The following is a 21,088-nucleotide window of genomic DNA, read 5'->3' as shown; positions in this document are numbered from 1 at the left end:
ACCCCAAGAGACCTGCAGCTGTAATTGTAGCTCTACAAAGTATTGACTTTGAGGGGGTGAATACCTATGCACACTCCAATTTCTGTTTTTTTATCTTATTGTTTGTATTATAATAAAACAACAATTTGCACCTTTAAAGCAGTAGGCATGTTGTGTAAATTGAATGGTGCTAACCCTCCAAAAAAATCCATTTTAGTTCCATCTTGTAATGCGACAAAACAGGACAAACACAAAGGGGGATGAATACTTTTGCAAGACACTGTAAATACACACTTACAGATACTTGGGTCACGTTCCAAACTGCATACTAGCAAAGTGTTCAGTCAGTACAGCATCAAGGTCTTTGCTATTTAGACTTGACACTCGCAGCTGTGAGATTAAGCCCTTCAGTGGACAAGAGCACAGGACATCCCTATGTTATGTTATGAAATGTTATTTTGCATGTAGCTTGGTCTGTTAGCAATGACGTACCATGTACCACTTCGCACGTGTCAAACTCAAAGGCCCAAAATAAATGTAATTCAATTTAAAGCCATGGCTTAATGGTTAGAGAAGCAGCTTTGGGACCAAAAGGTTATCGGTTTGATTCCCAGGACCAGCAGGAATGGCTGAAGTGCTCTTGATCAAGGCACCTAACCCCCAGCTGCTCCCCAGGCGCTGTAGCATAGCTGGGTATGTTGTACGTTGCTCTGGATAAGAGCATCTGCTAAATGCCTGTAATACAATATAATATGTAAAAATGTATTTTCTCTAAACCGTTCTTTTCCTAGAAACGTCCTGTTCTAAATTCAGAGACTAGGTTAAAGCTAGGACAGGTAATTTTTTGGAGAAACCAGCAAGAGTAAGCTAGATTTTGAAAGAAAGCCCTCCTTTCAAAACCAGTCCTCCAAAACACATGAACGTGCACTGCCCGACTACTGCTGGAGGATGAGTCCATGAGAGAGAGAGAGACAGAGAAAATGTGCTGGGGGGGATGAGCTTGGCATGTCATTGTTAATGTTATCATAATCAATATAGACAACTAACATGGCTAGATTTTGAAAGAAACCCCACCAGGTTCCTTCAGCCCTCCTTTCAAAACCAGTCCTCCAAAACACATGAACGCGCACTGCCCGACTACTGCTGCAGGACGAGTTCCTAGAAACGTCCTGTTCTAGTTGGTGCTCGCAAGCTTTAGCAATATATCTGCAATATTGCAATATTACAGACTCTCTGGAATCAGAACGACAGCATGGTTTTTGTTTTACAGTGGTGCTTGAAAGTTTGTGAACCCTTTAGAATTTTCTACATTTCTGCATAAATATGACCTAAAACATCATCAGATTTTCACACAAGTCCTAAAAGTAGATAAAGGGAACCCAGTTAAACAAATGAGACAAAAATAGTATACTTGGTCATTTATTTATTGAGGAAAATGATCCAATATTACATATCTGAGAGTGGCAAAAGTATGTGAACCTCTAGGACTAGCAGTTAATTTGAAGGTGAAATTAGAGTCAGGTGTTTTCAATCAATGGGATGACAATCAGGTGTGAGTGGGCACCCTGTTTTATTTAAAGAACAGGGATCTATCAAAGTCTGATCTTCACAACACGTTTGTGGAAGTGTATCATGGCACGAACAAAGGAGATTTCTGAGGACCTCAGAAAAAGCATTGTTGATGCCCATCAGGCTGGAAAAGGTTACAAAACCATCTCTAAAGAGTTTGGACTCCACCAATCCACAGTCAGACAGATTGTGTACAAATGGAGGAAATTCAAGACCATTGTTACCCTCCCCAGGAGTGGTCGACCAACAAAGATCACTCCAAGAGCAGGGCATGTAATAGTCGGCGAGGTCACAAAGGACCCCAGGGTAACTTCTAAGCAACTGAAGACCTCTCTCACATTGGCTAATGTTCATGAGTCCACTATCAGGAAAACACTGAACAACAATGGTGTGCATGGCAGGGTTGCAAGGAGAAAGCCACTGCTCTCCAAAAAGAACATTGCTGCTCATCTGCAGTTTGCTAAAGATCACGTGGCCAAGCCAGAAGGCTATTGGAAAAATGTTTTGTGTACGGATGAGACCAAAATAGAATTTTTTGGTTTAAATGGGAAGTGTTATATTTGGAGAAAGGAAAACACTGCATTCCAGCATAAGTACCTTATCCCATCTGTGAAATTTAATGGTGGTAGTATCATGGTTTTGGCCTGTTTTGCTGCATCTGGGCCAGAACAGCTTGCCATCATTAATGGAACAATGAATTCTAAATTATACCAGCAAATTCTAAAGGAAAATGTCAGGACATCTGTCCATGAACTGAATCTCAAGAGAAGGTGGGTCATGCAGCAACACAACGACCTTAAGCACACAAGTCGTTCTACCAAAGAATGGTTAAAGAAGAATAAAGTTAATGTTTTGGAACGGCCAAATCAAAGTCCTGACCTTAATCCAATGGAAATGTTGTGGAAAGACCTGAAGCGAGCAGTTCATGTGAGGAAACCCACCAACATCCCAGAGCTGAAGCTGTTCTGTACGGAGGAACGGGCTAAAATTCCTCCAAGCCGGTGTGCAGGACTGATCAACAGTTACCGGAAACGTTTAGTTGCAGTTATTGCTGCACAAGGGGGTCACACCAGATACTGAAAGCAAAGGTTCACATACTTTTGCCACTCACAAATATGTAATATTGGATCATTTTCCTCAATAAATAAATGACCAAGTATAATATTTTTGTCTCATTTGTTTAACTGGGTTCTCTTTATCTACTTTTAAGACTTGTGTGAAAATCTGATGATGTTTTAGGTCATATTTATGCAGAAATATAAAAAATTCTAAAGGGTTCACAAACATTCAAGCACCACTGTATTCTTTTAATCTTCTCCCATTCCGGTCACCTGTGTTTTAGTTTAATTTAAAAATCCTGTCTGTCAGAATGTTAAGATAGAAAAGGCGCACTGGGAAGTTGTGATGCTGATGATTCCCATGCCCAGCTTCAGGAAAACCTTTTAGTAGCAGCAGATAAACACCACGCAGCACCATCAGCCCTGGCCTTTAGCTTATTCACACTGGCTGAACAAACATCTGTGGATGACTGCATGTTATTCACCAGTGCGCTGAACCAATTTCACACAGGAATATCTACAGGAAACTTTGCACGGACTTGTCTTGAAGCACCTGTTTTTTGACGTTATTGTGCTATTGTGCTATTTTTGACCACCATTCTATGAGTTTTGTGGCAAATGGTTTGCACAGGTCCTTGAAAGAGTGTGTGCGAAGTAACACGTACAGGAAGCTGATCCATCTTCATTTCCTGCTTTAGTGTGTACAAAAGTCAAGGTGTCAGAGGGAACCGGGTCATGTTGCAATGCATGTAGAAAAAAGACGACAGCTATAATTGCACACGCACACAGCGGGGTTCTGTAGGAGCACGTACTGGATGGACTTGAAGCATCCTGACTCACAGCCACATGAGCTGCTCCTGCATTCCTGTGACACTGAGTAAAGGTCATGTGCTGCAGCTCACAGGAAGTGATCACTTGTTGCACTCTGCATGCATTACCTCTCAATCACGCATGATTAACTGGAGCGATGACAACACCATTTTATTCCTTTTATACCACAGCACCAAGATTGCATTATTCATTCATTCATTCATTCAGTCGCATCCGAATAGGGCTTAGATTATGTCGTTACCATAGAAAGGAATAACGTACAGTGGCATGCAAAAGTTTGGGCACCCTTGCTGAAAGTGTCTGTTACTGTGAATAGTTAAGTGAGCAGAAGATGAACTGATCACCAAAAGGCATAAAGGTAAAAGACGACGCATTTCTTTTCAGCATTTTCTGCAAGATTTGTGTTTTATTTTTGTTTTGTACAATTGGAGAGTGAAAAAAGAAAAGGAACACCATGCGAAAGTTTGGGCACCCCAATACATTTGAGTTCTCAGGTAACTTTCATCAAGGTTCCAGACCGTAATTAGCTTATTGAGCTGTGGCTTGTTCAAATTCTTCGTTCGGAAAGGTCAGATGATGCAGATTTCAAAGCTGTATAAATTCTCTGACTCCTCAAACTTGTCCCTAAAATCAACAGCCATGGGCTCCTTTAAGCAACTCCGTCGCATTCTGAATAATAAAATAATTGATGCTCACAAAGCAGGAGAAGGCTACAAGAACGTAGCAAAGTGTTTTCAGGTAGCTGTTTCCTCAGATTGTAACGGTATTAAGAAATGGCAGTTAACAGAAACAGTGGAGATCAAGGTGAGGTCTGGAAGATGAAGAAAACTTTCTGAAAGAACTCCTCGTTGGATTGGTAGAAAGGCAAATAAAAACCCCTGTTTGACTGCAAAAGACCTTCAGAAAGATTGAGCAGACCCTGGAGTGGTGGTGCACTGTTCTACTATGCAGCGACACCTGAACAAATATGACCTTCATGAGAGAGTCTTCAGAAGAAAACCTTTCCTGCGTCCTAGCCATAAAATTCAGCGTCTGAAGTTTGCAAATGAACATCTAAGCAAGCCTGATGCTTTTTGGAAACAAGTCCTGTGGACTGATGAAATCAAAATAGAACTTTTTGGCCACAATGTGCAAAGGTATGTTTGGAGAAAAAAGGGTGCCAAATTCCAGGAAAAGAACACCTCTCCAACTCTGAAGCATGGGTGTGGATCGATCATGCTTTGGGGTTGTGTTGCAGCCAGTGGCACAGGGCACATTTCATTGGTCGAGGGAAGCAAGGATTCAAATAAATACCAGCAAATTCTGGAAGCAAACATCACACCATGTGTAAAAAAGTTGAAGTTAAAAAGAGGATGGGTCCTACAATAAGACGATGATCCAAAACACACCTCAAAATCTACAATGGAATCCCTCAAGAGGCCCAAGCTGAAGGTTTTGCCCTGGCCCTCACAGTCTCCTGGCCTAAACATCATTGAAAATCTGTGGATAGATCTCAAAAGAGCAGTGCATGCAAGACAGCCCAAGAAACTTGTCGAACTGGAAGCCTTTTGCACGGACGAATGTGTGAAAATCCCCCAGGGAAGAACTGAAAGATTATTAGCCGGCTACAAAAAGTGTTTACAAGCTGTGATCCTTGCCAAAGGGGATGTTACTTGGTACTAACCATGCAGGGTGCCCAAACTTTTGCGTCAGGCCCTTTTCCTTTTTTATCATTTTGAAAATATAAAAGATGAAAATAAAAAATTGCTTTTGCTTAAAATATAAAGGGAACGAGTCATCTTTAACTTTATGCCTTTTGGAGATCATTTCATCTTCAGCTTGCTTAACTGTTCACAGTAACAGCAATTTTGACCAGGGGTGCCCAAACTTTTGCATATCACTGTATAAGAAAGGACTGATTAGATTCATACAAACCTGTGAATTGTAGCTGCACTTGTGTCTTTGCTGTGATTATAGTAAAGGCCTGGTCCTGCAATACCGATAACTATAAATAAATCGGTCCCCTGGAGTTTGTGTGGTTAGTGCTCACACCAGACCGATAACGATCCCTATAGCCCAGGCCTGGGTTTATCCGTATCGGTGAGATTGCTTCTGGAGCCATTTTTCCAGGTCAGATAAAACATCTGACTGATCAGGTAATTGTTAACATGTGACATTTTCTGAGCACGTGCTATTTTTCCTGGATATTTTTGTATATCCTTATTGCATTATGAAGTCACGGAAAATAAAAAATATAATACAAAGCACAGATCTTTTATTCATGGATACAGTGGATATACAAAATGTACACCACACCCTGTTAAAATGATAGGTTTATCTGATGTAAAAAAAAAAAAATGAGACTGCGATAAATAATTTCCAAACTTTTCCCAGCTTTAATGTGACCTATAACCTGTATAATTCAATTGAAAAACAAACAAATCTGTTAGGGGGGAAACATTAAAAAAAAAAAACGTACAGTCAGCTGGTTGCGCAAGTGTGCACACCCTTAAACTAATACTTTGTTGAAGCACCTTTTGATTTAATTACAGCGTTCAGTCTTTTTGGGTCGAAGTCGATCAGCCTGCCACATCTAGACTTGGCAATATTTGCCCACTCTTCCTTGCAAAAGCGCTCCAAATCTGTCAGATTGCGAGGGCGTCTCTTGTGCACAGCCCTCATTTTCAATTGGATTTAGGTCTGGGCTCTGGCTGGGCCGTTCCAAAACTTTTTTGGGGTCATTGTCATGCTGAAAGATGAAACTCCTCTTCATCTTCAGCTTTCTAGCAGACACCTGAAGGTTTTGGGCCAAACTTGACTGGTATTTCGAACTGTTCATAATTCCCTCCACCTTGACTAAAGCCCCTGTTCCAGCTGAAGAAAAACAACCCCAAAACATGACGCTGCCACCACCATGCTTCACTGTGGGTATGGTGTTCTTTTGGCGATGCGCAGTGTTGTTTTTGTGCCAAACATACCTTTTGGAATTGTGGCCAAAAAGTTCAACCTTGGTTTCATCAGACCATAACACATTTTCCCACATGCTTTTGGGACAGTTGATGGATTTTTTTGTTTGTTTTTTGCAAAATTTAGCCGGGCCTGGATGTTTTTCTTTGACCCTACCTCATAGTCCAGACATATGGAGAATACGGGGGATTGTTGTCACATGTAGTACATAACCAGTACTTGCCAGAAATTCCTGCAGCTCCTTCAGTGTTGCTGTAGGCCTCTCGGCAGCCTCTCTAACCAGTTTTCATCTCGTCTTTTCATCAATTTTGAAGGGACGTCCAGTTCTCAGTAGGGATGTTAACCGGTGACCGTTTGACCGATGGTTGACCAAATCACCGTCAACCGGTTAAATTTTTTTTGGTTGTCGGTTAAAAAAAAAATAAATCGTTTTGGAGCGGAGAACCTGGAATTCTGTGTTGTAAACGCTTGGGGCATGCCATGCGGTGTAAGGACGACAGCTGACAAATCAGAAACACCCATTCAGTCATGTCCCGCCCTCCCGCCCCAGTTGAAGACAGCTGCCACTCGGCGAAAGAAAAGTGTAGACACGGGCTTTTTAGCTTACAAATTACTATATATTTTTTTTTAATTATTATTAGAAGGCACATGGAGTTTAGTCCTGCCTTGGCCAGTGCATTCTGAAAGTATGTTTCGGTCTGTAGCCAACAATGCATGTTACTGCAGATCATATCTCTCCACACAAACTATAAAGGCGCAGATGCCGACTTTTGGAGGGAAGGGGAGAGAATGAAATGACAGCGGTGTCTGGAGGGGGACTGACAAACGCAGCTTTTATGTCTGTGAGCCAAGTCGGTGACGGCTTCAGAGCAACTTCGATACCATGCAGTAATGGCGTGTTGATATTGGTAACGGCGTTATAACGATTGTAGCTAATTAATTAGATTACCCGGCGTTATAACAGCCTTTATTTTAACGCCGTTATTCCCATCACTGAATGTTATGTACTACTTCTAGCACTTGACTTTATTTTCAACGCCATCATGGCCAACTGAAACTGTCTCTAAGCTGGAGCCATTTGTCCTCCGCTCCAATACAAACCCCTCGACATCAGTGCCGCGTTTGACTAAATGTTTCGCGCTGTAGAAAAGGTAATGTGAGTGGAGGGCAGCGACTGGGACTGAATGTGCGGATGCTCGCGTCGGTCAAGATTTTTTTTAGTTTTCGCCATCCCTAGTTCTCGGTTATATCACTGTTGTCCCATGTTTTCTCCACTTCTTGATGACTGTCTTCACTGTGCTCCATGGTATATCTAACGCCGTGGAAATGTTTTTGTCCCCTTCTCCTGACTGATACCTCACGAGTAGCCATAGGCAGAGTAGTCAAAGTTTTCGCGGCGCAGATGCGCAGATCAGACAAGACGGAAGACGTTGCGCATGCGTGCAGACATAGCGGAGGTCTTTCACAGCACCACTAAGCCGCCTGGCATGCACATCCAATTGAATTCCACACATTTATGCGTCACCGTATAGACACAGATTTCCTCCTTGAAAACGGTAGTGTAGACGCGGAAAAAAGTGAGAACGAAAACGGACTTTTGCGTTTTTGTTTCAGACCGTCCCCGTGTAAAGTGGGCCTCAGGGCCCGTTTACACGAGGACGCTGTCGGGTAAAAACGACTAAATATTTTATCAGAAGTGCCTTTCGTCTACACGGGGACGGCGTTTCCAAGGCTGAAAAACGGATAAAATTGAAAACGCCTTCCAGAGTGGATAAGTTAAAAACGACCCCCGTTGCATATCCGTCTAAACTACCCAATACGCAAAACTTTGCTCGGATCTGCTCACGTCGGGTACGCGTTTACGTCATACATATGTCATATACTGCACATGCCAGCCCGGGAAGTAAGAAAGTAAGTAAAAAAGTAAGAGCATGTCTGATTACATCGATCCAACGGACCTTCAAGCTGCTCTGTGTTTTAATGCAGTAGATGTGTTTTCCTGCTCACCTGCCCGGCTGGAGCTCCTCAGTTTGGTGTCGCCAAGTTACACACGCACGCACGCGCGCACATGCGTGTGCGTGCACGCGCGCGCCGCCTATTCAAGCCGCTCGTGAAACCATAAACCTGAGACTGAAAACAAAACTAGCAGCCGAACGGGTTTATTTTGCTGAGATGGACACTGCCTTTTCTCTTCTTCACCGAAACAAGAGTGAGTGTTACTTAATAAAGGCAGATTAAAAGAGTTTCGGTTTGCTCCTGCTCCTCCCTCGAGCACTACAGTACCTCAGCCGGTGTTCTGAAATTTCTTCCTACCTATAATTTCTTCCTACCCGGTGTTCTGTAAAGTTATCCTAGCAAGTTCTCATACAGACCGTTTTATTATTCAAAACAAGTCATTACAAATTATTTGACTCGGCCAAAGACTCGACCAATACGCACAAAACATAAAAATCGGCAAATGCGTGAAATTCTCACCGATTTTCTATCAGCCCAGCTGATCGGTGGGACAAAACTACTGTTGAATTTTCCTACCCTCCTGGATTTCGCGCATGCGTAGTAGGCTTGGTAGGATAACTTGACAGAACAGCAGCGCAGATGTGCAGATCAGACAAGACAGAAGACGTTGCGCATGCGTGCAGACATAGCGGAGACATTTATGCGTCACCGTATAGACGCAGATTTCCTCCTTGAAAACGGTCGTGTAGACGCGGAAAAAAGTGAGAACGAAAACGGACTTTTGCGGTTTTGTTTCAGACCGTCCCCGTGTAAAGTGGGCGTCAGAGTCATTTTAATTGATGGCAGGTGTGAACCCAAAAAGTTTGTTTTTCGATTGAATTGTACAGGTTATAGGTCACATTAAAGGTGGGAAAAATTTTGAAATTATTTATCGTGGTCTCATAGGTTTTTCTGATGTTTAAAAAAATAATAATAATTTTAGCAGGGTGTGTACACTTTTTATCCACTGTATGTGATTTTTCCATGAAATATGAATAGTAAATTAATAAAGTAAACATTATAAATGTAGGTAAGATATTTTAGTTCTGAACTTCGGCAGTCCAAGCATTTAATTGTTTTAGACTTCTTAATTTTTTTTTTTTATCTGTGATGCATCATCCATACAAAACCGGTAACCAATTTGCATCTGTGATGCATCCGTATTAAAATCCGTAACCACTCTGTATTTTGTATCTTTTTTTTTTTTTTAATTATATTTCCGTAATTTGTGACCTGTCCGTATTTTATCAGTCACCGGAGTGTGTACATGGGTTGTTTTGAAGTCCGAGCTGTACAGTATGACCCGGAATAATGTGCTACTACTTGGGAAAAACTTCCAGGACTATTCCTAAGTTGCATGCATTTATTTACCTGAGTGGCAGCACCAACCGGGATTATAGTTGTGGTGTGACTCCTCCAGACTGGAACTAAATTCAGACAGCGGTATAGTCAGAGTTGTAGTTATAGGTATACTACCGTTCAAAAGTTTGGGGTCACCCAGACAATTTTGTGTTTTCCATGAAAAGTCCCGCTTTTATTTCCCACCATAAGTTGTAAAATGAATAGAAAATATAGTCAAGACATTTTTCTGGCCATTTTGAGCATTTAATCGACCCCACAAATGTGATGCTCCAGAAACTCAATGTGCTCAAAGGAAGGTCAGTTTTATAGCTTCTCTAAAGAGCTCAACTGTTTTCAGCTGTGCTAACATGATTGTACAAGGGTTTTCTAATCATCCATTAGCCTTCTGAGGCAATGAGCAAACACATTGTACCATTAGAACACTGGAGTGAGAGTTGCTGGAAATGGGCCTCTATACACCTATGGAGATATTGCACCAAAAACCACACATTTGCAGCTAGAATAGTCATTTACCACATTAGCAATGTATAGAGTGGATTTCTGATTAGTTAAAAGTGATCTTCATTGAAAAGAACAGTGCTTTTCTTTCAAAAATAAGGACATTTCAAAGTGACCCCAAACTTTTGAACGGTAGTGTATAGTTATTGGTGTTGTGGGACCGGTCCCTAAATTAATCAGCCAATCAGAATCAAGCGCTCATCAGAATTAAAGCCCTGTCCGGATGGGATTAAACTCGCATGGAGTCCTGGAGTAATTTCCTATTTCACAGGAGCTCCTTTGTGACCTTTTATTCATTCTTTCATGCTTTATTCATTTCATCTATAATTATCTGAACCAGGGCTTTGAACTGGTTCAAGGAACGAAAACGAAAACCGGGAACTTTTTCTATTTCACATGGAACAGAAACGAAACCAGAAACTTTATTATTTTTTATGTTCCGGAACAGAAACGCTTATTAAAAATAACGGTAACCGGTTAATACCGGTTTTTATTTCGTTCCTCAAAGTTTCCGTAGCCTACAAATAAAAAAGTCATTCTTCTCCTGCGCAAGTTTCTATGACCCGCTGGGGTTCACTTCCTGTGTGACATTCACTGACTGAATGGAGAGAGCGGGAGGGTGGACTACTATCACGTCTCCACATCTTAAATAAGAGGTAAATATTGCAGTCTATCGTTATTCAAAAACGTCAATTTCAAACACGATATCAATATATTTGTCCACGTTAATGAGAGGCTCGCGAACATTAAATGACGTTAACCTCTGTTAGCCTATCAATGCATAGGGTCTGACTAGCCTTTGGTAACACACTAAACAAATTATCTTTTCATTTTGGCACTTTTTCTGTTTGTGTAGATGGGAAGACATACTGAGAATCCAAATCGCCAACATTTGAAATAATAATTGTTTTGAATTATTTCTTGTCTTATTTAATGAAGGTTGTAATAGAATTAGCCTACATTTGGCTTAAGCTGGATGAGACAGAGACATAATTTTATAGCCATTTGTTAAACAGCTGACAGGGAACGTAATTAACCGTTCCGGGAACGAAATTTTTTTGTTCTAACTGGTTCTGGAACGTCTATTTAATGGTGGAACCCAAAACCGGAAACGTTAAAATTCCGTTTCTGTTCGGAACGAACCAATAAGAAAAAAAGTTTGGTTCAAAGCCCTGATCTGAACTGATCAGTGTGAAAGCTTCTGTCTCAGTGTTTCTTCGAAAGACAGATTCTAGAACCCTGATATTTTTAAAGTACTCAGAGTTTATGAATATATAGAATTGTATAGAATCCAGGAACGGTGTATTGGCTATGGATATACAAACTGCTATTGTTAACATTTCAGCTGCAAAACATTTTTTTTTCTTTCTGCCCCCCGGTCTGGAATTCTTTTAAACAATGCTGTGTGTTAAACAACAGCCATGTAAAACACTCAAAGGAAAATCTGCTGCACAGTTGGTTGTTGTGGGGAGGGTGCGTTAGTGGGCGTTGTAGGGGGTATCGGTGGCACGGCTTTCATGTTCTGCACTTCTGTTTTGCATTTGCATTCGTTCCTTTCCTTACATTCCAGTCTTGCTCTCTTTCCCCCCCCCCCCTTTTTTTTTGGGAGTCTGGAGACGTGGTTGTAAAAAGGTGTTTCAGACAGCACGAGGAGATTTAAAAAAAAAATGCTCCACGCTTAAAAATCAACCAAATCATACCGGTTTTGACATTTTTGTGGCTAAAAAGATAAATCCTAACATAGTTTGGAAAACTTTTCCATTTCCTGGATGATGCTCATTATTTATGTTGTTGTAAATCCAGCTATTTGTCACAGGCCTTCTACCTCCAGATGCATTTTCTTCCTCGAGTCATTTACTCATTTGTTTGTCCGGGTTTACTCTGGTGCCTCTCTCTGAAGAAACTCGGTGTTATTTCAAGCTGGGTGAAATGATAATATACAGCCCCAATTCCAAAAAAGTTGGGACGCTGTGTAAACTGTAAATAAAAACAGAATCCTATAACTTGCAAATCATGAAAATCCTATGTTTCATTGAAAATAGTACAAAAAAAGCATATCAAATGTTGAAAGTGAGAAATTTTATTTTTTCTCATTTTGATCTCTGCAACAAGTTTCAAAAAAGTTGGCACAGGGGTGTGTTTACCACTGTGTTGCATCACCTCTACTTTTAACAACACTGTAAATGTTTGGGAACTGAGGAGGCCAGTTGCTGTAGTTTTGAAAGAGAAATGTTGTCCCATTCTTGCCTGATATACAATTTCAGTTGCTCAACAGTTTGGGGTCTCCTTTGTTGTTTTTTTTCGCTTTATAATGCACCAAATGTTTTCAGTGGGAGACAGGTCTGGAGTGCAGGCAGGTCAGTTTAGCACCTGAACTCTTTTACTACGGAGTCATGCAGTTTTAATATGTGCAGAAAGCGGTTTGGCATTGTCTTGGTGAAAGAAGGAAGGCCTTCCCTAAAAAAAAAAAGATTTTGTCTGGAGGGCAGCATTTGTGCTTCTTTAAGTATCCTTAAGTGGACTTCGACGTCTAAGCTTTGTTCCTTTCTGAAATGATCATTTCTTATATCGTCCACGGTTTCATAAATGTCAGCAAAACTCTACATTAAGAACTTTAAAAGCGAACAGATTTTTTTTTGATTTTCTGATAATGAGCCATAATGAGCCCCCCCGCCAAAAAAAAAAATCTGTTCAGTGATATGTAAATAACATTCATATCCTGTTGCTAAAAAAAAAAAAAAAAATGTATAGTTCCACGGTTCTGATTTTGTGATACATTATTTTGTATTTAAATATCATGAGGTGATTCGTACAATACACTCACCCACCACCTAATGTTATTGTAATTAAAGAAAGACTTTTATCGGTGTATATTTAAATAAATCATGTAAATAATAAACTCTTAAAATGAGCTTGTGAGCTTATTTTTTTTCAGTACAGATTCATAATTTATTCTTTAATGGTTGTGTTTTGTCTTTACATTGTGTTTAATCTCTCCATTTATCATGAAGCACTTAGAAATGGTGTGTTCCAAGATGAAAAGTGTGACATTGACAATGTATTATTATTATTTCTTCAGATTGTATAGTTCCATTAACTTTGTGTGTGTGTAAAAGTTCATGAATATTTTGTCCAACACCCCCCGCGCTTTTTTTGTTTGTTTGTTTGTTTGTTTGTTTGTTTTTTAAGTGAATTGTGCCAAGACAGCTCCAGGGTCATCTTGGAATGTAAATCATGAGGAAAAAAGATAACAAATGAGTCATCGAAAGCTGATACAAGTGTATAAGGCAGTGAGCTAATGCGTAATGCTCCTGCCAAAGCTCTGATAAGGCCAAGTATCGTTTGGAAGTGTGATTGGAGCTATAAAGTGCAGTAATATACGTGTTTTTAAAATGATGTGGGCCAGGGTGCTATTGTAACAGGAATTATTTTCTTTTGCGGATTATCAGGGTTTTTTTTTCTCCCCCCGTTAGTCATCTGCTCTTATTATCTCCACCCACAGGACTGCTCCAATTCTGAAGAGTACACGGTGGCTGCAGCTTTGCTTCCTCTGACCACGGCCTTTTATCGGGTAAGCGCACGCTGAGCTCAGCTCTTCCTGTCACTTCAACGTGATGTCATGAAAAATGCCATTTGTATAATAGCACAGTTTGGAGTATTATTCTCCATATACTACATCGATTTATTAACACTGTCACACATTTTAACGGGTTATAACGAGGGCTGGGTGATGTAGCTAAAAAAAAATGAAAATCTTGATATGCTGAAGAGAAATCACTATATTTAAGATATGATGCAATACGATGCGATCATCATGATGATCGCAAATGACTTCGTTTTCCGTCGTTGTTGATTTGACGTACAAGTGATCAGTGTGGGAAAGCGGTGAAAGCGACATACATGTTATTTATCAGCTGGGAGATCCGTATCGTGAAATACCGTGACCAAGGTCTTGAAAGTACTGAGCGAGGCCCTCTGGGCCGAGGTCACGGTATTTCACCATACGGACCGACCTTAAGCTGGTAAATAATATATTTATTTTTTTCTTTGCCAAATTCTAACAGAAAACGAGAGCGCCCGAAAGGGAAAACCGAGCCGAGCCGCCATTTTGAATCCTCATTCACGGCTGTAACGCAAATGGCTTCCTCCTCGGTATACAAGTGCACTTCCATGGCAGGAAAAAAACTACATTTTGCCGCCTATGTAGTCCCCTATTTATACAAATAGGAGTCATTCAGGATTCAGCCATGTTTTTGCTCGGCGTTAGCAACAGTTAGAGGTTTTTAGCTTTCTCCTGAAATGTTTTCTTTTATTTCTTCTTCCTCAGGGTAGTAAAACTCGCTTTCTCTGTGAAGACTGTCGTTATCGCTATCCATGCTGTAAAATTAATGATATTCTGCTGAGAAATGCTGGCAAAAATTTATAAGATTTTTGATAATCTTATAAATGACACAAATTGCTACTCTGTTGTTTGTTGTTGTGAACGAGCGAGTCGCCAGAGGTCCGTAACCGGGGTCCGTACCATAGGATACGGACCCGCTTGCCAGCCAGTCAGAGCGCAGGATTTGATGGAAACCGCACCGCGAAAAATAAATAAATAGAGGATATTACACTGTGGCACGGAGATATGAAGTTTATCTTCAAGTAGTGAATGGATGTATCATGAACGAGTGATATACTTTTCAGCACTAGAAGATAAACTTCATATCTTCACACCACTGTGTAATGTTCTTTATATTATATGGACACATCCACAAAAAAAATATGCAAGTTAATCAAAAGGATTTTAATTTTGAACCGGTTTGCCATTTTTGACAACGCGGGTCTAGTCAGCGGGAAAACACTGGAAGTGACATCATCGGAGTGAAATATCAGGAATTATTATACATACAGGACACTTTTTCCATGGAATAAAAACATGTGTTCCATTTATTGATGGCATGTAATATCATATCGCTTATCCTTCTTGTATTACGCCACTCTCTCCAATGGCGAATGAGCATGCAGTATTGTTATAATATTGCACGTTGTCAAGACAACACAATGTGACGCGTGAAGATCCAGTGAAAAAACTTTGCTGCTGCGCCTGCGTGCAATCATTTCTTTGTCGGCCGGGAGAGAGAGAAGATGAGGTTAATCCAGTGCTACGTTTAAGCAATAAATAAACTGAAACTAAAGATGCACTGAACACCCGACAGACTACCGAAACTTAATGCATATTTACAAGAGAAAAACATGCCAATGGACATCGAAAAACTGGAAAAGAGACACGTTGGAGATGTAAAACTTCTGCGCTAGCGAGTGACTGTGACAGTTTGTACACAGACTTGGCCGCCAGGTTTGCTTCATTAAAAGCGGAAGATTTAGAGAGAATCTTGAAAGAGAAAGGCTACCAAAACTTCACTGGATATTCTTCACGCATTTAATCTTCCGTATTAAAGAAGAACTGAAGTCATTTTTAAACTTGCTTTATTTCTTAATTAACATGTTATTCAATTACGTTTTCGGTTTTAGTAACCTTATATCGTGACTCATATTGGCAACTAATTGCAGTTAAATATTCGGTTTGTAGCCGTGTTGAATTTAGTTCGTTTGGTCCATGGCAGGCGTCGCTTATCCGTGCGATCTTCACGAGACTTGTGCGAGACTTCTTCACATTTCGAAGTGTCAGCCAGGTGTCAGCGCCGCCATTTTGAAAACTGTTTTCCAAACGAAGTATTGCACAAAAACAAGTTTAAATGACGATTACTGCCTACTTTTTTCAAACTTTCCTGATTGCTATCAAACCAAACAAAACTTCTAGCTTGATTACGTCAGCATTCGAAAGAGGGCGTGCGCGTCTTTTGACAACGCTGGTGGATGTTGGTCACTTTGATTCCCGCCGTACGTTTTACTTCCGTCCTACGATGTCTCGCACGGGTCTCAACGAATCTCGTTTACAGACATTGCTTTGACATATGGACTGATATATTACAGAGCATATTTCAAACACTCATAACTTACTCTCGCAGTGACAAAATAGCTATCAAAAACACATTCCGATATTTAATAAAATGAGATGAATAGAATTTTGATGATTAAAAAATTGGCCTTCAGTTCTCCTTTAAATATATGGAAAAACTGGAAAAGAGACACGTCAGAGACATAAAACTTCCATGTTAGGGAGTGACTGTGACAGTTTGTAAACAAACATGGCTGTGAGGTTTGCGCCATTAAAAGTGGAAGATATATTTTGAAAGAGACAGACCCGCTGAACACCCGAAAGGCTACCAAAACTTCACTGGATATTCTTCATGCACATTTCCAAGAGAAAAACATACCAATGGGCATTGAAAAACTGGAAAAGAGAGCAACAGCGGAAATATTGTCAAAGTTCTACTTGGAGGTGAGGAAAAGTGACGGAGACTCTTACAAGAGGACTTCACTCGTGGACTTCACTCAGCAAAGCCCTTTTGTTTTGGACAACTGCAATGGAACAATCAATTACGACCAAAAGTAACTGAACTTGAACTGTCTCCCTGGATAGAGCTTGGATACAAGTTGGGTTGCTGTTCAGGCTTTTTGGACTTGTACCATTTTTATTGTTAGAACTTTGACTTTGTACAGTACATTGGATTGACAGAACATTGAATTACATTCGATCAGAATCAGCATTCAATATTGGCAAGTTCCCCCTGTTCTTAACTTTTTGTAAAATCTATCAAACGTGTATGTATAATAATAATAATAATAATATTGGCTGTTTTTTCCCGTGGTCTATCAGATATATTCCATGCAGCTACTTGTCTTTGATTCGTTCAGTGTCATGCTAGCTGAATGGAATATATCTGATAGACCACTCAATACCAGCCAATATTATTTAAATATGTCACTCAGATCCGTGATGTATTTCATATGAAAAACACGAGTTTTTCAACACGAGAAGATAAACTTCATATCTTTAAACCAACATGTGATTTTCTTTTTATTATATCGACACATTCACAAACCCAAAGTCCCCAAATTTATCAAGACAACTCGCTCATCAATTTCCTCACGAGTGACATATAGAGATTTAAGTCACGGTTTTGGTTCTCCACGTTCCGCATGGAGCTCGTATGAAAAATACAGGAGGTGTATTAGGGTGGTCCCAAATTTTTTTTTTTTTTTTAGGATTTTGTTACGACCACCTTACCTTTTTTTTTACATTGCCTAAAAGAAGTTATTGTGTGAAATTTGGTCAAGATTGAACAATGTTTAGAGGTGCCACAAAGCCATTAAAGTTTTCACTCAAGACAATATAAAATAATGTGGCTTATTAACTGTTTCACATTAATACAAACAATACAGTAATATAACTTCCTGTGTTCAAAGTAACAATAGCTATTACTTGTCTGTGATTTTCTAAACCCTTCGGTATTATGGTATCTTGTGGAGATAAAAGAACACACTAAGGACTTCCCTAGCAGAAGGAAGCTTTCTCCCAGACAGTTCCTTGGAAGTGGGACCAATTAACCAAACGTAATTGTCCTTTCTGGTTTTGTGCTTTGCACCACCGGTACTACTTGTATTACTGTTGCTAGCCATCTGAAAAACATAGAAAGAAAAACATTCACAACTTCATCAGCATATTACGATCAGTGCTCATTGTTTAAGAACCCCTTAGCGCATGAAAGTTAACCTTCTATCAGTCTATAAACTCTTCCTGCCTCTTCTTTTTCATAGAAGTGGCATATTCCCTCTAGAACTGTGACTTTTTGGGGGTTTGAGATCTTCTCTGCAACAGTCTACGCACCAACTAATGTTAATGGCTTAACCCGATTTGCAACCTCGTGTGGCATCTCTAAATATTTCTGAAATTTTGCTTGTTGCCTTCTTTTAGCCTATGTAAAAAAAAATGTTAGGGTGGTCAGAATGTTTTGGTAAAAAAAAATTTTCCCATACATTTCGGGACCACCCTAAGGTGCATTTCCCAGTAAAACGCTCTTGTCCATATAACATAACACAGTGATGCGCAGGTGAGAGAGCTGCACCGGTCTTTCTTGTTAAAATGCACATAGATGGTAACCTGCGTAGCACATTCAATGTTATAAACAGGGCCGTTTCTTATATCTTCTTCTTCTATAAAATAATATTGAATGTATACCCAACCGTAATTGTAGTTCGATTAAATTTTGTGGAGCGTCCGTGATAAAAAGTTCCGATCCATTCCTTCACCTGCCTCTCTTTCTGTCTCTTTCTCTTCCTCCAAAACGCAGTTTGTCATTTAACCCGGTTTGTCCTGATCCTCCTCCTCCTTACCCTCGGTTCACGCAAACAAGTAAACAGTTGTATGATTTTCAGGCCTGATTTCAACAACAGCAGCATGCTATGATGTTTCTCCATCGTACTCCCCCAACACACACACACACAAAATATCAGATGCTGTTGTAATAACAGAAGACAGAAGCATGAGCAAACCCATGTTCAAGAACAGAGGAATAAATAATATCTTCAAAAACCTCAAAGCTTTTGGGATTTTTTTTTTCCCCCTTCTTTTGCCCGGATGCTGAGTTTACACTCCTCCGTGTGAGCAGATTGATGGACCACAATGTCCACAGAGTTGTTGTCATAGACACGGCGGATCTCTGTCCGCTTCTTGCTGTGTGTGTGTGTATGTGTGTGTGTGTGTATTGACATAATGATTCACTGCTCGCCTGTGGGATCTCTGTTGTAACTGAATCATTCAGGGCCATTCCTGTTCCTTTTCCACAACAACAGCACCTGCTCTGTCCTCAAATTAAACCCTTTAAATATTTGCAGCACATCTGCCCCAGGTCTGGACCTGAGGGCCAGTGCAACCCAACCCACGCTCGCATGGAGCTCCGTTTTTCTCTCTGTTTGATTTTAACTCCTTTATTTTCTTTTCTAGTGTGTGTTAGCAGTTCCTGGCCCCCTGTACTGTAGGCTTAGTGATGCATCATCTCCTCCTCGTCCTCGTCCTCCTCAGGCTGTGAGGAGAAAGGCACAAAATTGTTCCGAAGTGAATGGAGCTTAGTTTTAAAACTCTAACGAGACACATTAGGCTTTTATACTCAAATAATTCTGCAGTGTTTAGTGATTTGCTAATTAAAACAGGTTTTTTTTGGGGGGGGTATTCCCTTTATTCCTGTGATGTAATAAAGTGATGATTATTTATTATCGCTTTCACCGTTAGCTCAAAGATCTACAAGATGACGAGCACCATGGCATTGATGCTTGCATTCACTTCAAATTTGATGCTTTGGAAGCTGATGGGGTTTTTTAGACTTTGTTGAGGTGACAGAGTTTAAAAGGCTAAAGCGACGCCGCATCACTCTTTATCGATAGAGATGAAGCGAGGGCTGAATTCCACTGGAGACCAAATCTCGGTAGCTATTAAATGTACATAGGAGACACCCTTAAAGTCAAACAAGACCCAAAACTAAACGTCGTTTGCTGATCATGGGACGTGACCTTTGTATGTTTTTAAATTAAAAATAAAATTTTATAACAATTCATTCATTTTAAAAGTTATGATATTGCTAAAAACGGGCTGACCTAGACGCAACCATATATCTGACTGTGACGTTAATGGCACACTAGAACGCCATTTACCTTCGTTAGACAGAGACATCAAATAAAGGCTTCTAATTCTAAAAAATAATAATAATTGTCAGGCACCACTTCTCTCTCTCTCTGTGCGTCTTTGTGCACATTTCATTCAGTGCGTTTACATGCACATAGAGAAAATCGAATTTCTGCCGTAGCTCGACTGAAATCGAAGTTCTAAATGCCATGGAAACACCTTAGCTCGGCTGAAATTGAACCGAACTTGATTTCTCGGAATCGAGCTACACGACCTAGATTATGCGATTTTTGCTGAGCTACTTAGTGCATGTAAACCCTATCGAGCTACGTAGTCGAGCTACTTACTTCAGCACTGCCCCTTCCGGAAGTGACGAGTGACGAGACCACAAGCGGGAAACACGACAGCCTCGGTCGGCATGACAACAGTAGTAGTAGCGAGCAGCAGAAGAGGTCAGGAGGAACAAACGAAGAAGAGAAAATGGCGAGCAGAAACGTGCACTTCTGGAGCAATGAGGAGACAGAGTTCATGCTCATTCAGCTTAAGGAGTTGAATATATTAAAATTCATGGACGGGAGACAAACGCGCAATGGAGAACACGGAACTGATAACTTTGTTTACACTCTTGAATAGCTCTTCTTCATGACGACAACCGGAAGTGTACCAACACGATGGGGCGTGTAGCGCCACCTGTGGCTCGGGTGCACAATGTACCTCACACAATAGCTCGATTTCCTTGTGTGCATGTAGGATTGGATTTCTCTGGCACCCCTGCTGGGACCCTTAGCTCGATTACCGACAGCAGCTCGATTTGGATGTGCATGTAAACATACTGATTGCTTCAGCAGGGTTAAATACAGAAAAAGAACTTCACTGTGCTGTAATGTATATGTGACAAATAAAGGCTTCTATTTCAAAAAAAAAATCACCAGGCACCACTTCTTTCTTTCTCTCTCTCTCTGTGCACATTTCACTGCTTCAGATGGGTTAAAATACAGAGAAAGAGCTTCACCATGCTGTAATGTACACTACCGTTCAAAAGTTTGGGGTCACCCAGACAATTTTGTGTTTTCCATGAAAAGTCCCGCTTTTATTTACCACCATAAGTTGTAAAATGAATAGAAAATATAGTCGAGACATTTTTCTGGCCATTTTGAGCATTTAATCGACCCCACAAATGTGATGCTCCAGAAACTCAATGTGCTCAAAGGAAGGTCAGTTTTATAGCTTCTCTAAAGAGCTCAACTGTTTTCAGCTGTGCTAACATGATTGTACAAGGGTTTTC

At 40.4% G+C, this 21,088-nt stretch overlaps 1 protein-coding gene across 2 annotated transcripts in view; it reads left to right on the top strand.

Annotated features, from left to right (window-relative positions):
- The window catches only part of sbf2 (SET binding factor 2), a 368,376-nt gene that overhangs the window by 211,860 nt on the left and 135,428 nt on the right, over positions 1 to 21,088 (top strand). For both annotated transcript variants that reach the window (XM_060940828.1, XM_060940827.1), the window contains exon 17: positions 13,741 to 13,809. In XM_060940828.1, coding sequence (XP_060796811.1) covers positions 13,741 to 13,809 — 69 coding nt within the window. The remainder of the gene's footprint in view (positions 1 to 13,740; positions 13,810 to 21,088) is intronic.

This window comes from Neoarius graeffei, chromosome 15 (assembly GCF_027579695.1).
Source record: "Neoarius graeffei isolate fNeoGra1 chromosome 15, fNeoGra1.pri, whole genome shotgun sequence".
Classification (NCBI taxonomy): Eukaryota; Metazoa; Chordata; class Actinopteri; order Siluriformes; family Ariidae; genus Neoarius; species Neoarius graeffei.
This window is presented reverse-complemented; position numbering and strand designations above follow the sequence as displayed.